Here is a 15,418-nt window from a genome sequence, read left to right as displayed (position 1 = left end):
CTAATAGAAGTTCCAAGAGTCTTATTGAATGTGGTGAGATGAAAGTACAATAAATAAATACACAAAATTAGACCTATATGTCTGCTTATGAAAGATATTCAGCAGAGGCCTTGGCAGCTGTGATTTAATGGTTAAAGTATATAGTACATCAACATAGTTTGAAGGGACCTTGGAGGTCATCTAGTTCAACTTCCTGCTGTAGCAGGAGACACTATCCCATTTCAGACTAATGGCAGTCCAGTCTCTTTTTCAAAGACTCCAGAAGTGTTACAATAGGGCTGGGAATATTCAAATTCTAAATTCTGCTCAACTCTGAAGCTTCAAGTCCAGCTAGTCTCATTCATCCCACCTAAAACTGCTGTTATTGTTACAAGGAAAAGAGGGAGATCACAACAGCAATTCTAAGGTCCTTATGAAAAGGTGGGCACAAACAATAAAACAAATTTTATGGCATGCCATACGTACAGCATCATCACTAAGTTATCCCATGCTCCTGAGCAGTTGCTACAGTCAAGGAATGCAATGGAAAGTAGAGGAGATGTATATCACTAGTAAAAAGTTCAGCGTGAAAAAAATGGGGCTCTTTATTCTGCTAGGAACTATGAATAATCTCAAATTTATCTTATACTATTATTCATAAAAAGATACTCCTTACAAGTGTTACTGCATTTTTTAAAAAAAAAAATAGAATCCTGCAATATATTCTCAATTGCGCAGGTTGTTATTTTGTACTATTCCTGCTGAAAAGTACCGGTAGTAATATGCATCATAAAAGATCAGGAATAAATAAAACATGATTACTTTGTGCTTCATGCATTAGGATCTGGATTTCTACCATGTGATGTATATTAGGAACTGTGTAATCTGCAAAAAAAGAAAGATCAAAGCAACTCTATAAGGATGGTGATGATTTTAAGTCTATCCAGGATGAAAACATGACTTTTATGACATATGCTAACAGTGAAATTCAGCACTCATTTCTAACGATATTTGGTTTGTGTTTTTGCCTCCATTTCTACTTCCAGCTGGCAACTTTAGTAATTTTTTCAGAAATCCAACTCAGGGAACAGTAACTCAGCACAACATTAGTGTCAAACATCTGAAATGAGATTTTGATTTGCTAGCCCCCTATCCATTACTATAAATCTATTTGCTTCAAAGACATTTAGTGGCAAAGAAGGGTTGTAAAATAACTATAGGTGTGTGGCAGGCTGAAGTTGCTTGCTGCCTCAGTGAAACTTTCTAAAAGTTTAGATGGGTTCTTTTAAATTGCTTTCAGTTTGGTCAAGTGGTTAAGGCCTAGAAACCAGGAAACTGAGTTCCAGTCTTGCCTTAGGCATGAAAGTTAGCTAGCTGTGTGACTTTGGACAATCAATCAATTCACTTGGTTGATCTGACAAAAAACAGACCCTGCACTTGCAGGAAAACGCTAGGGGAAAAAAGTATTTAGTTTATCAAATTCCCTAGTTCCTTATATTCATGGCTGCCTGCTTATTTATTTAATTTATGCATATTATTTTTATCCTGACTTTTCTTCAGGAGCTTAGACTAGTGTGTGCCATATTCCTACTGGAGCTTTTTGAAGACCTTTGTGAGGTAAATTTGGCTGAGAAAGAGAGATTATCCCCAATCATTCACTGAGCTTCTATACATTTATTATATCATAGTCTCTTTTAGTTCCACATCTAAAAAAATATTTAAGATGTATTGATCTTCTTGTACAGGGAGTCCTCAACTTACAACAATTGAACCCAAAATTTCCATTGCTAATTAACAAATGTCTTGCTTAGCAAAGTGAGTTTTACCCCATTTCATGACTTTCTTGCCATAGTTGTTAAGTGAAAACACTGCAGTTGTTAAGTTAGTATCACAGTTGGTAAGTGAATCTCCCTTCCCCATTGACTTTGCTTGTCAGAAGGTTGCAAAAGGTGATCTTAGGATGTTGAGACATTGCAACTGTCATAAATAAGAGTCAGTTACCAAGTGTTTGAATTTTGATCATGTGACCAGGGGGATGCTGCAACAGTCATAAGGGTGAAAAATAGTCATATGTCACTTTTTTCAGTGTTTTTGTAACTTCAAACAGGCATTAAATGAACAATTGTTAAGTCAAGGATTATCTGTATCAGAGAATCTATACTATAGTTAAACTCTTAATTTAGTTAAAGAAAAAAGTGTATCTTAAACATTCACTTTGTAACAGTGTAAATATTCAGGAAAACCAGATCAGGTATAACTTCTATTACCTCAAAAACCCTTGAGAATTAACACTGTATTAATTGCAAGGGGGAAAAAACCCTCTTCCTTTGGTCCAGGTCCAAAAGTAAAGTGGTGGTAAATGAGCCATATTAAGGAAGAACAGTATGTCAATGATAATTAACAGTTACCAAGATTAATTATTTACAGAATGTGGTGGAAAGAAAAGCACTCTTATCTACCCAGTCAGTTTCCCTTTCTGCCTTTTGCTTAGCTTTAAGTGATCAATAAGCAATATGAAAGTCATTATCAAAAAGCTTATCCATGAAACAATTACATATAGAAGTTCGTTGGATTATGGTTTCTTTTCAAGAAAATTTGGGGATTCGACTGATAGGTTTCTCCACCTACTTCAATGAAATATATTGCTCAGTCTATGCAGGTATGTGTAATAGATATAGAAGAAATAAGAATGGAACAGAACGGAACAGAATGGAACAGAACAGAACAGAATAGAATATTCTTTATTGGCCAAGTGTGATCAGACACACAAGGAATTTGTCTCTGGTTCGTAAGATCACGGTGTATATATAAACAGCAAGTAACAGGTCATAAATCATAGTTACAATCATTAATCATAAGTTACAAACAACAATTGATAAATCATAAAAACCAATATGAGAATATAGATGGGAAGATGAGGGGTCTGTGGATATTTTCCCAGCCCTCTTTCTGGATAGGAGGATCTAATAGGAGTTTTCACCTCCTCCTACAGAAATCATGCTCTTGCTTGCATGTACTTTTGGTGGGATACAAAAACAATTCTTCTTGAGGGAGAGATGAATAACATGGCACTGCAGGTCACCTCTATTAGAGTTGGCTGTTTGATGGCTACAACCTGTACTGTAATACAATACAGAGAAAACGGTGAAGTCCTCTCTTCCTTTCGGCCTTGTAAAGTAGTCTAGGAAAGAAGCACTTGCAGAAGTACTAGCTGTATCTTTATTGTATGGCTACACCAGGGGTGTCAAACTCGCAACGTTATGTGACGTGTCGTGACGCATCACAACTTTTTTTCCATTGCCAGCAATGGGATGGGCGCGGTTTCGCCATGACGTATCTGTCCCATGGGCTGCCAGTTTGATACCCCTGGGCTACACTAACAGAATCTTGCACCTCAGAAAGTATATAACACCCCCCCTTACAGTCCAAGAAACTAGGGAGGTCCCTTCTGAGATCTTTGCAACTTCCCCATTCCTTCTGTGGATTCAGCTGCCTCTTATCCGATCACTGTCTCATCTATAGTTCTTCCTCCTATTTCCCAAGGTCTTTCTCACACTCCATTATATTCCCCTAGAAAAACAAGGAGAGCAACCCCTCTTTTGGCAAAGCAAAACTGGAGTATGCTCTGGTCATAGGCAGGAATTTAGAATGCTTTTGGTTGAAACGTTTAACATGTCTTTGATTACTACTTTAAGGGGATTATAAGTCCAGCAATGTGAGCAGCCAAAGCAACAAAGCTTAGCAGCTCTACTCATGGACTGGCAAGTGCTTTGTCCAGAGTTCAGAGTCCCAGGCTGATAGTAAAAATAAAAATGAAAATGTTTTCATTACATAGGCACTATTTCTTTGGGGAAGCATGGAAAAAATGTCTCCTCTTTTACTACAAATTTACAACTCCATACATTTTCATCCCAGCTCAGCACGTAACTGCACCTATATTTGCAAATGAAGGGTAACAGATTCAGTTGAAGTGGAGTTTTGGGGAAAATACTTCTAATCCAGGGGTCCCTAACCGCCAGGCCACAGCCCACTACCGGGCTGTGGCCTGTTTGGAACCGGGCCACAGACCAGCTGGCGAGGGCATGCGCACACGCATAGTTCAATTTGCATGAGTGGCGCACCAGCTCAAGTGGGCCGGTTCCCCTTTCCCACAGGTCGGCAACCTGCGGCTCCGGAGCTGCATGCGGCTCTTTGAGCCGTCTCTTGCGGCTCCCAGCCGCCCGGTGCGCGCGCACCTCTTCCAACGGGCAGTGGTGCGCGCGCACCTCTCCAAATGGAGAGTGGCACCGCCCGTTTGGAGAGGTGCACGCGCACCTCCCCGAATGGGCGGAGGTGCGCGCGCACCTCCCCAAACGGGCGGAGGTGCGCGCGCACCTCCCCAAACGGGCAGCGGTGCCGCTCTTTGAGGAAGCTGCCGCGGCCCGTCTGTGAAGCTGCCGAAAGCGGCAGCTTAGCAGACGGGCCGCGGCAGCTTCCTCAAAGAGCGGCGCCCCTGCCCATTCCGAGAGGTGCGCGCGCACCTCTCCGAACGACCGGAGGTGCGCGCGTACCTCCGCGCGAATGGGCAGCGGTGCCGCTCTTTCAGGAAGCCCGCCGCGGCCCGTCTGTCAAGCTGCCGAAAGCGGCAGCTTAGCAGACGGGCCGCGGCAGCTTCCTCAAAGAGCGGCGCCCCTGCCCATTCCGAGAGGTGCGCGCGCACCTCTCCGAACGACCGGAGGTGCGCGCGCACCTCCGCGCGAATGGGCAGCGGTGCCGCTCTTTCAGGAAGCTGCCATGGCCCGTCTGTGAAGCTGCCGAAAGCGGCAGCTTAGCAGACGGGCCGCGGCAGCTTCCTCAAAGAGCGGCGCCCCTGCCCATTCAGAGAGGTGCGCGCGCACCTCTCCGAACGACCGGAGGTGCGCGCGTACCTCCGCGCGAACGGGCAGCGGTGCCGCTCTTTCAGGAAGCTGCCGCTTTCGGCAGCTTCCTCAAAGAGCGGCGCCGCTGCCCCTTCGCACGGAGGTACGCGCGCACCTCCCCAAAGGTTTGGGGAGGTGCGCGCGCAACTCCGGTCGTTCGGAGAGGTGCGCGCGCACCTCTCGGAATGGGCAGGGGCGCCGCTCTTTGAGGAAGCTGCCGCGGCCCGTCTGCTAAGCTGCCGCTTTCGGCAGCTTGACAGACGGGCCGCGGCGGGCTTCCTGAAAGAGCGGCACCGCTGCCCATTCGCGCGGAGGTACGCGCGCACCTCCGGTCGTTCGGAGAGGTGCGCGCGCACCTCTCGGAATGGGCAGGGGCGCCGCTCTTTGAGGAAGCTGCCACGGCCCGTCTGCAAAGCTGCCGAAAGCGGCAGCTTTGCAGACGGGCCATCGCCATCGGGCAACCGGGAACCGGTTCCATCTCATTTTAAAAAAAATGGCAGCCGCGTGCGTCCGCGCATGCGCAAAAAAACCTTTTTGCGCATGCGCGTGCATGGACACACGCACGCGGCTCCCTCTTTTTTTAATTTGTGATGGAACCGGTTCCCAGTGGCTCTTTTTCTTTTTTAGGTTGCCGACCCCTGCCCTTTCCCCTCCCTCCACCGGGCTGCCAAGCCATAAAGTTTTGGGGACAGCTGCTCTAATACTGTAACATCTGACCAAAGGAAATAAAGGGCCAACTTAGCAATAAATAAACCCTCAACTGAAGGAGAAAATATGGCATCAAATTAGGCAAATAAAATTAACCACACCCCCTCCCCAAATACACATTCCTAGGGAAACTAAACTGTCAGCTCAACCATAAAACATTTAGTAGATCAAGACATGCTGATATTTATATATATATTTATTTATATTTAAATTTATATACCGCCCTATTCCCGTAGGACTCAGGGCAGTTTACAGGGTAATTAAAAGTTCCGTATATACTTGAGTATAAGCCGACTCGAGTATAAGCCGAGACCCCCAATTTCACCCCCAAAAACTGGGAAAAGTTGTTGACTCGAGTATAAGCCGATCCGCCGTTCTGCAAGCCTCCGCCGCTGGCGGAGGCTGGATCCGCGCTCTGCAAGCCTCTGCCGCCAGCAGAGGCTCGATCCGCCATTTTGCAAGCCTGAATACACAGGAATACCATGTGTGGCCGCGGCTCTCGGGGAAGCCCTGGCTGTCCGCTTCCTCGCTCCACGCTGCCATTCGGGGCCCGCGCGTTCCCCGGGCAAATCGCGGCGCCCAGCAGGCGAGGAAACACGCCCGCTCCAGTCGCCCCCCCTTCCCTCAGGAGACGCGAAGCAAGTGACCGCCCGGAGCTTACCGAGGACTTGCGCGCGGCCGAGGCTTCGGTGCTTCCAGGATCGCGCGCACCTCTCCCAAGCCGCCGCCGTCCGGAGACCTGCCGAAGTTTGGGGAGGTTTGGGGAGGTGCGCGCGCACCTCCCCAAACTTCCCCAAACGTCGGCAGGTCTCCGTTCCTCCTGCCGACGTTTGGGCGCCTCCCCAAGCCTCCCCAGGTCTCCGTTCCTCCTGCCGATGTTTGGGGAGGTTTGGGCACCTCCCCAAACCTCCCCAGGTCTCCGTTCCTCCGCGCAGACCTGCCGACGTTTGGGGAGGTTTGGGCGCCTCCCCAAACGTCGGCAGGTCTGCGCAACGTTTGGGGAGGTTTGGGGAGGCGCCCAAACCTCCCCAAACGTCGGCAGGTCTGCGCGGAGGAACGGAGACCTGGGGAGGTTTGGGGAGGCGCCCAAACCTCCCCAAACGTCGGCAGGAGGAACGGAGACCTGCCGACGTTTGGGGAGGTTTGGGGAGGCGCCCAAACCTCCCCAAACGTCGGCAGGTCTGCGCGGAGGAACGGAGACCTGGGGAGGTTTGGGGAGGCGCCCAAACCTCCCCAAACGTCGGCAGGAGGAACGGAGACCTGGGGAGGTTTGGGGAGGCGCCCAAACCTCCCCAAATGTCGGCAGGTCTGCGCGGAGGAACGGAGACCTGGGGAGGTTTGGGGAGGCGCCCAAACCTCCCCAAACGTCGGCAGGAGGAACGGAGACCTGCCGACGTTTGGGGAGGTTTGGGGAGGCGCCCAAACCTCCCCAAACGTCGGCAGGTCTGCGTGGAGGAACGGAGACCTGGGGAGGTTTGGGGAGGTGCCCAAACCTCCCCAAACGTCGGCAGGAGGAACGGAGACCTGGGGAGGTTTGGGGAGGCGCCCAAACCTCCCCAAACGTCGGCAGGTCTGCGCGGAGGAACGGAGACCTGGGGAGGTTTGGGGAGGCGCCCAAACCTCCCCAAACGTCGGCAGGAGGAACGGAGACCTGGGGAGGTTTGGGGAGGTGCCCAAACCTCCCCAAACGTCGGCAGGTCTGCGCGGAGGAACGGAGACCTGGGGAGGTTTGGGGAGGTGCCCAAACCTCCCCAAACGTCGGCAGGAGGAACGGAGACCTGCCGACGTTTGGGGAGGTTTGGGGAGGCGCCCAAACCTCCCCAAACGTCGGCAGGTCTGCGCGGAGGAACGGAGACCTGGGGAGGTTTGGGGAGGCGCCCAAACCTCCCCAAACGTCGGCAGGTCTGCGCGGAGGAACGGAGACCTGGGGAGGTTTGGGGAGGCGCCCAAACCTCCCCAAACGTCGGCAGGAGGAACGGAGACCTGGGGAAGTTTGGGGAGGCGGAAAGAAGCAGGCAGGCAGGGCGCGGAGGAACGGAGACCTGCCGACGTTTGGGGAGGTTTGGGGAGGTGCGCGCGCACCTCCCCAAACCTCCCCAAACTTCGGCAGGTCTCGGACGGCGGTGGCTTGGGAGAGGTGCGCGCGATCCCGGAAGCACCAAAGCCTCGGCCACGCACAAGTCCTCGGTAAGTTTTTTTGTTGACTGGAGTATAAGCCGAAGTGGAATTTTTCAGCCCAAAAAGTGGGCTGAAAAATTCGGCTTATACTCAAGTATATACGGTACATCATATACAATTAAAAATGATTAAAACTAAGATTAAATTAATCCCTGAACTTAACTAAAACCCCATTAATTAAATAATTAAATCCCCTCAGTCTGGGCCAGACAACTCAAAAAACCAAGTTTTCAAGTCCCTACGAAATGAGTGAAGGTCGGGGGCGGTCCTAAGCTCCGTGGGAAGCTGGTTCCAAAGGGCCGGCGGGCCCACAGAGAACGCCCTTCCCCTGGGAATAACCCGCCGGCATTCCTTAACCGGCGGTACCCTAAGAAGGCCCTCCCTGTGGGAGCGCACATGACAATGGGAAGTTGATGCCGGCAGCAGGTGTTCCCTTAGATAATCCGGACACAAGCCATTTAGAGCTTTATAGGTCATTACCAGCACCTTGAATCTCACCCGGAGGGCAACCGGAAGCCAATGCAGCTCACGGAGAAGAGGTGTTACACGGGAGTATCGGGAAACTCCCATAACAACTCACGCAGCTACATTCTGCACCAGCTGAAGCCTCCGAGTGGTCCTCAAGGGCAGCCCCATGTAGAGAGCATTGCAGTAGTCTAGCCGGGAGGTCACAAGTGCATGGGTGACTGTGCGTAGGGCATCTTGGTCCAGATAGGGCTGCAACTGGCGCACCAGACGAAGCTGGGCAAAAGCCCCCCTGGCCACGGCTCCTATATGATCTTCAAAATTGAGCCGTGAATCCAAGAGGACGCCCAGGTTGCAAGCCCTATCGACGGGGGGTAACACCTCACCCCCCATCATTAGTGGTGGAACAACCTGGTTTATCAGAGATGCCGATATGCACAGCCACTCAGTCTTGGCAGGATTGAGTTGAAGCCTGTTTCTCCCCATCCAAACCCGGACCGCCTCCAGGCAACGGGACATCACGTTGAGTGCATCACTGGGTTGGTTTGGGGTGGAAAGAAAAAGTTGGGTATCATCAGGGTACTGATGATACCCCACCCCGAAACCAAGAATGAGCTCGCCCAGCGGTTTCATGTAGATGTTGAACAGGAGGGGAGAGAGGACCGACCCCTGAGGGACTCCACAAACGAGAGACCTCGGGGCGGACCTCTGCCCTCCCGTTAACACCGACTGCGAGCGGCCCAGGAGGTAGGAGGAGAACCACCGTAAAACGGTGCCTCCCACTCCCAACCCACTGAGACGCCGCAGTAGGATACCATGGTCGATGGTATCGAAAGCCGCTGAGAGATCTAAAAGGACTAGGACAGAGGAACAGAGGCTGGGAAAATACTAGGAGGCTAAGAGAAGTTTGGAAAACAGGGACAGATATAGCATTCCCTAGAGAGGAATTGAGTTCTTTCTTTCAAACCCCCTATGATCTCATAGTTATGCCCTACTCGCCTCATGACCTCACATGGACAGATGATGTGCTATATTCAATCAAATATCTTGCTTCTGTACCCATAATCTGCAACATCTACAAAGAGGGCTTGTCAGCCTCCCCCCGTGTTTTTTTTTAATTGTCTTTGCCTCCAGTATTGATCAATACAGTACATTAATGTTTTCTTCATTGAAAGTGTGCTAGTATTTGGGTTTGTTTTTAAAAAAAAAACACCCTAAAATTTATCTTTCACTCACAAAGAAGCTCCATATAAATTTCAAGAAGAGGGACTAGGAAAAAGAGAATTTGTAATATGTTTCCATGCTACAAGGAAATATCTGAAGGCAGGCCTAGTCAGAGAAAGGGCTGGGCTCAGCAAAATGAAGTGAAAAATGGATCCTGTTCTGTTTGCAGAAAACAGCTACCTAAACTTAGCAATTCTGAAAGCACATTCAACTAACAAATGTTGTTGTGTTTATTCTGATTCAATGAAACATAAACTGATAACTGATGCTGATATTTTTAGATTATTGCATTCATCCCATCTGTTTTCTCTCTTTGTTTTATATCTAACAATAAAATCCATGAAAATGCTCACAATTCATTCTGATTGTTCTCAGAATACTTTCTGAAGTAGGTCTTCAAATACCTTGGTTCATTATTCCACATTAAAAATAGATACAAAAAGGTACAATTCCTGTTTTTTTTCTGACCCCTATCATTAAGAACAGCAACCATAATGGATAACTTTCAAGACTCTACATCAAGTGGGGTTTTTTTGTAGCCTCTTGACTTGGAATATAAAATTGCTTAATACTGATTCTTCAGCAATACTTTTTGTACATTAACTTCATCAGAGAATTGTTCAAACCAAAGAATCCTGAGTTTAATGTTTTACTAACCTCCCTTTGGAGACAAGTTTTAATAACACGACTTTACTTAATTGTCTAAGCATCTGTTATGCTTCATCTTTAATAGTCCCATTAAAGTTCTTTATAAATAATTTTATTTCTTTCCCATTTTATACTTTTAGTGACTTTTTGGCATTTCCAGGGAAATCATTAATTAAGAAATCTATTAATCAGATCAGGGTAATTCTGTCCCCGACTTTAGTGACTAGCTAAAGTGTAATTATTATTATTTATTTACTATCCAATTATTATCCAGCAAACAGATGGAAGTTTTCAACAGAAGTGTTTTACAATTGTGTGACTAAACCAACATGAGAAGTTAAGGACTGGCTACTTGATAAGAATATAATAAAAATAAAGACTTGGAGAAAAGGAAACATTAAAATATGAGGGGAACATGAACATTCAAGAATAAAGATAAAACCAGAATACACATCCCATCTCTTCAACTGAAAAGACTGGAAAGCATATATCTGAAGTAAACCTTTCGGGATCCAGTGACAATGTGACTTTTTCTCATCTGAATTAACAAAGGCTCCTGAAGTCTGTATTGTCAAGAGTAAAAAGCAGTACAGGAAAAAGATAATAACAAGATACAGGGCATAAATAATGCAAAGCTTGCCATAGGTTGATGGATTGGAAAGATTTTGTTAGTGCAAATATATTTAATCTATTAACTGGCTTTAAGGCATCAGGCTAAAAATCAGGAAACAGTGAATTCTAGTCCCGCCTTAAGCATGAAAGCTGGCTGGGTGACTTGGGGCCAGTCACTCTCTCTCAGCCCATTTTACCTCACAGGGTTGTTGTTGAGGGAAAATAGGAGGAGGGGTATTACATATGTTTGTTTATTAAAAATAAACTATTAAATTTAAGTTGATGGGGGAAAACTCATTTTGGCCTATAGAATGCAAACCCTTCCATCCTTTCAGTTAATTCAAACTATATTGAATATACTGAACACTATTCAATAAATTTTAACTATATCTGCATCGGTATTGTAGTTAGCATCCACCACTTCATCCTGAGAGCTGGTAACTCCTGACTTAATACTACAAAGAAATATCCTAAATATTTCTTATCATCTCTTTCTACAGTATTCATGAATATTGTTACCACTCCATTTCTGTGAGTTCTTTATTTTACTTTTCTGTGACTTCTTTACTTTAGAATTTGCCTCTTTCACTTCTGAAAGCTAGAAACTGTGAGCTACACTTGTAATTTTTTGCAAGTACAATCCAGATGACTTTGTAACATGTATAATAGAGAATATATCAAATTTCATTCAAACTTCAAGGGTTGATGAAGATCAGTGGTGGCAGTTATTCGCATAACACTGTATTGCTTATGGCATTACAGTGGGACAAAAGTAATCAGTAAAAAGTGAAGAATAATAAACAATTAATCTATTGTGTATTTGATTATGTTAAAATAATATGAACAATAATCTCACGGGATGTGCATTCAGAAATGAAATACATGAAACAGTTTAAATCAATCAATGAATTAGCACATTTATTTCCACTTTCGTATGATTTACTAATTTTGACTTGAAAGTTAATAGTTATGAGTGAAATACTAGTAGTCTTCAACTTAGGACTATTTGTCTAATGACTATTCAAAGTTATACCATTTGACATTTCCTGGTTTATTAATGATAGTCATCAATTATGGTTATGATTACAAGAGTGGACAAGTGTATATATACACACACATATACAATATACACGTTGCTTTAGAGAAAAAAGAAGTAGGGAAATGATGGTTCGTAATGGTCTGAAGAAGTTCAGTGCAGAATCTGAACCTTTTTTCAAAAAGTGGTTGTAAGTCACTTTTAGAAATAAGGTGTAAAAAAATGTTGATTCATTGAAAAAAGTGCTTACAACTGGTTGCAGCAACCCCATGGTCATATGATAAAAATTTGGGTCCTTGGCAAAACCAGCAGAATCATTTGCAGAATCCCAAGGTCACGTGATCACCATTTGCAACCTTCCCAAGGGCCTTCTGACAAGCAAGTCAGTGGGGGAAGCCAGATTTGCTTAACCATCGTGGCTAAATGTTCATAACATCGGGAGCAAGTCACTTAATGACCGCTTTGCTTAGCAAAGGAAGTTCTTGTCCTGTCCCAGCTGTGGGTGAGGATTATTGGTACAGCATCTTGAAAGAAAGGCTTGAAGATCCCACACTGCCTTAGTTGCAGCCCCAACTATCCCATGAAAGCAGAACAGATAATAGGGGAATTATGAGGGTCTGACCTCATAAAGACAAGACAGGTCAAAATTGTGCTCACCTATCCCTTATGTGAACTGCCGCATATTCCACACTGAACTTCTTTAGACCCATTATGCGCCATATATTCCCTACTTTTTTTCTCTAAAGCAACATGTATATTGTGTGTGTGTGTTTATGTGTATGTGTGTGTATATATACACTTGCTTTTTCTTGTAATCATAACCATAATCAATGACAATATCATTAATAAACCATGAAATGTCAAGCTGTAGGAACATTACTCAATCCACAGATTCACCTTTTTTTAACTATAATAGGTATATATGATTGGTTTTCTTTGCTGTCCTATTTATAACTCCGTTACTTATTAAGTTGTATCATATCTCATGTTGAAAGCAATCAGTGGGTTCGCTACAAGAGCTTTTTCTGAGCTCAGCAGTCATTAAAGGGAACTGATGAGAGAAGAAAAGGGAGAGATTAAGCATGTAAGGTTCAGAGCCTCACACAAGAGCATTCTCATTTTATCTGCTGAAGTGGCACATATGATATTATTTTACCTTTTATCACGGTAATTTGAAGAATGACTAGTAAAACAACTTTCAGATACGGAAGAGCAAGTTTGTATATGAGAACCCAGATCACTAATTTAGAATTTCTATTTCTCACAGTCAAGCACGCGTAACGTGTCAAACTACATTACATTAAATGCAAATGGTATAGCTGACTCTTTGATTTTTACTTTAAAATAAGAAGTCAGACAATCACATGAGAGAAGTCATTTAACCTCCTTCTTTGCAATTGCTTTTTGCTGTTGTTCTCACCCTGGACAATTTGTGTGTATTTGTGTGTGCACAGGCACATATATTAAATAATACATACGAGTGTGTTTACATATGTGGATGCTTAAAAATATAGGTAGGCCTCGACCTATGGCCACAATTGAGCCCAAAGTTTCTGTTGCTAAGTGAGAGATTTGTTAAGTGAATTTTGTCCCATTTTACGAACATTCTTGCCATAGTTGTCAAGTGAATCACAGCAGTTGTCAAGCTAGTATCACAGTTGTTAAGTGAATCTGGCTTCCCCATTGATTTTGCTTGTCAGAAGCTCGCAGAAGTTGATCACAGGATCCGGGAATACTGCAACTGTCATAAATATGAGTCAGTTGCCAAGCATCTGAATTGGGGATACTACAATGGTCATAAGTGTGAAAAATGGCCACAAATCACTTTTTTCATTGCTGTTGTAATTTCTAATGGTCACTAAATGAATTGTTGTAAGTCAAGGATTACCTACACACACACACACACACACACACACACACACACATATCATTATAGCTGAGCTTCTATGTAATTCTTTATCTACCATTTATTGTTTTGTTTTGTTTTCTTTATACAGTAGTCAATGTTGAATACTGATCAGCTCCTAGCTGGATTACTATATTGTACTTCACAACAGGGCTGCCTTTTGAAGAACATTCAAAAGCTGTAGATGGTACAGAATGGAGCAGCACATGCAGTTTAGAGTATTTCTTGTTATACAACTTTGCTGCTCTGTCAGTTGCACTGATTCCCAGGAAGTTTCCAGGTGCAATTCAAGATGCTAGTCATCACCTATAAAACCTTTAGTGTACAGCAGGGGCCCCCAATTCCCGGTCCGTGGACCAGCAACCGGTCTGCATAAACAAGCAAAGTCCCATTGGTGGGATGCAGGCAGCACCCAAAACCACACACCCGCCGTCTGCGGAAAAACCTCTCTCCACGGAACCGGATTTCCTGTGCTTGACATTACTATACAAAACGTTTCAAAGAAATGAAATTAAATCCTAGAAAGTCGTAGTAGCTACAATATTATAGAAACAGTTATCATACATTTACTGTAACCATTCAGAATCTCTAGACCGTAAGGGATAAAAATCCAAAAATGAAAACATGTTCACTTTCTTCACACATTTCTACTCTCCAAAATAAAAGTTGTTCCAGCTTTGAAGATCACAATAACTATGCATATTTATTTACTGCAGTGTAAATTAATTTTCAGGCTGGTTAATAGCCATTGAGAGCTTAATTCTATGATTAGTCAACTTACTTAATCTTTTAGCAGCTTCAATAGCATCATTTGCAGTGTCAACCACAAAGAATTTCTGAACTGTGACCCCATGATCAGCCATCAATTTCTTACTCTGGTATTCTTGCAGGTTTAGCCATCGTCTAGGAGTTAACTGAATACCCTAAAAGCATGAAATAGAGAAAGAGAAAAATATTCATTATAAACAATTAAGTAATGGTCAACTCTGCTATCAAGACTTATTGCAACTAGAGATAATCCCAGCTGAAAAAAATATTTCTTATTTTGCAGGAAATGCACTATCTTGAATCTGTACACAAAAACATAAAATCTGAAAAGAAATTAAAATGATACCTGTATGTTGTTGTTAGCTGCGAAGTCGTGTCCGACCCATCGCGACCCTATGGACAACATTCCTCCAGGCCTTCCTGTCCTCTACCATCTTCTGGAGTCCATTTAAGCTCACGCCTACTGCTTCAGTGACTCCATCCAGCCACCTCATTCTCTGTCGTCCCCTTCTTCTATTGCCCTCGATCTTTCCCAGCATTAGGCTCTTCTCCAGTGAGTCCTTCCTCCTCATTAGGTGGCCAAAGTACTTGAGTTTTAGCTTCAGGATCTGGCCTTCTAAAGAGCAGTCAGGATTGATCTCCTCTAGGACTGACCGGTTTGATCGCCTTGCGGTCCAAGGGACTCGCAGGAGTCTTCTCCAGCACCACAGTTCAAAGGCCTCAATTCTTTGGCGCTCAGCCTTTCTTATGGTCCAACTTTCACTGCCATACGTTGCAACTGGGAAGACCATAGCCTTGACTATACGCACTTTTGTTGACAGGGTGATGTCTCTGCTTTTTAGTGTGCTGTCTAGATTTGCCATGGCTTTCCTCCCCAGGAGCAAGCGTCTTTTAATTTCTTGGCTACAGTCCCCATCTGCAGTGATCTTGGAGCCCAGGAAAATAAAATCTGTCACTACCTCCATTTCTTCCCCATCTATTTGCCAGGAATTGAGA

The 15,418-nt window shown here is 44.9% G+C and overlaps 1 protein-coding gene across 1 annotated transcript in view; it reads right to left on the bottom strand.

Annotated features, from left to right (window-relative positions):
* SUCLG2 (succinate-CoA ligase GDP-forming subunit beta) overlaps nucleotides 1-15,418 on the bottom strand; it is a 273,548-nt gene that overhangs the window by 172,490 nt on the left and 85,640 nt on the right. Inside the window, exon 2 of the mRNA XM_081315922.1 lies at nucleotides 14,436-14,577. Within this exon, the coding sequence (XP_081172048.1) occupies nucleotides 14,436-14,577 (142 nt within the window). The remainder of the gene's footprint in view (nucleotides 1-14,435; nucleotides 14,578-15,418) is intronic.

This window comes from Vipera berus (assembly GCF_964194415.1).
Source record: "Vipera berus genome assembly, chromosome: 2".
Lineage (NCBI taxonomy): Eukaryota > Metazoa > Chordata > Lepidosauria > Squamata > Viperidae > Vipera > Vipera berus.
This window is presented reverse-complemented; position numbering and strand designations above follow the sequence as displayed.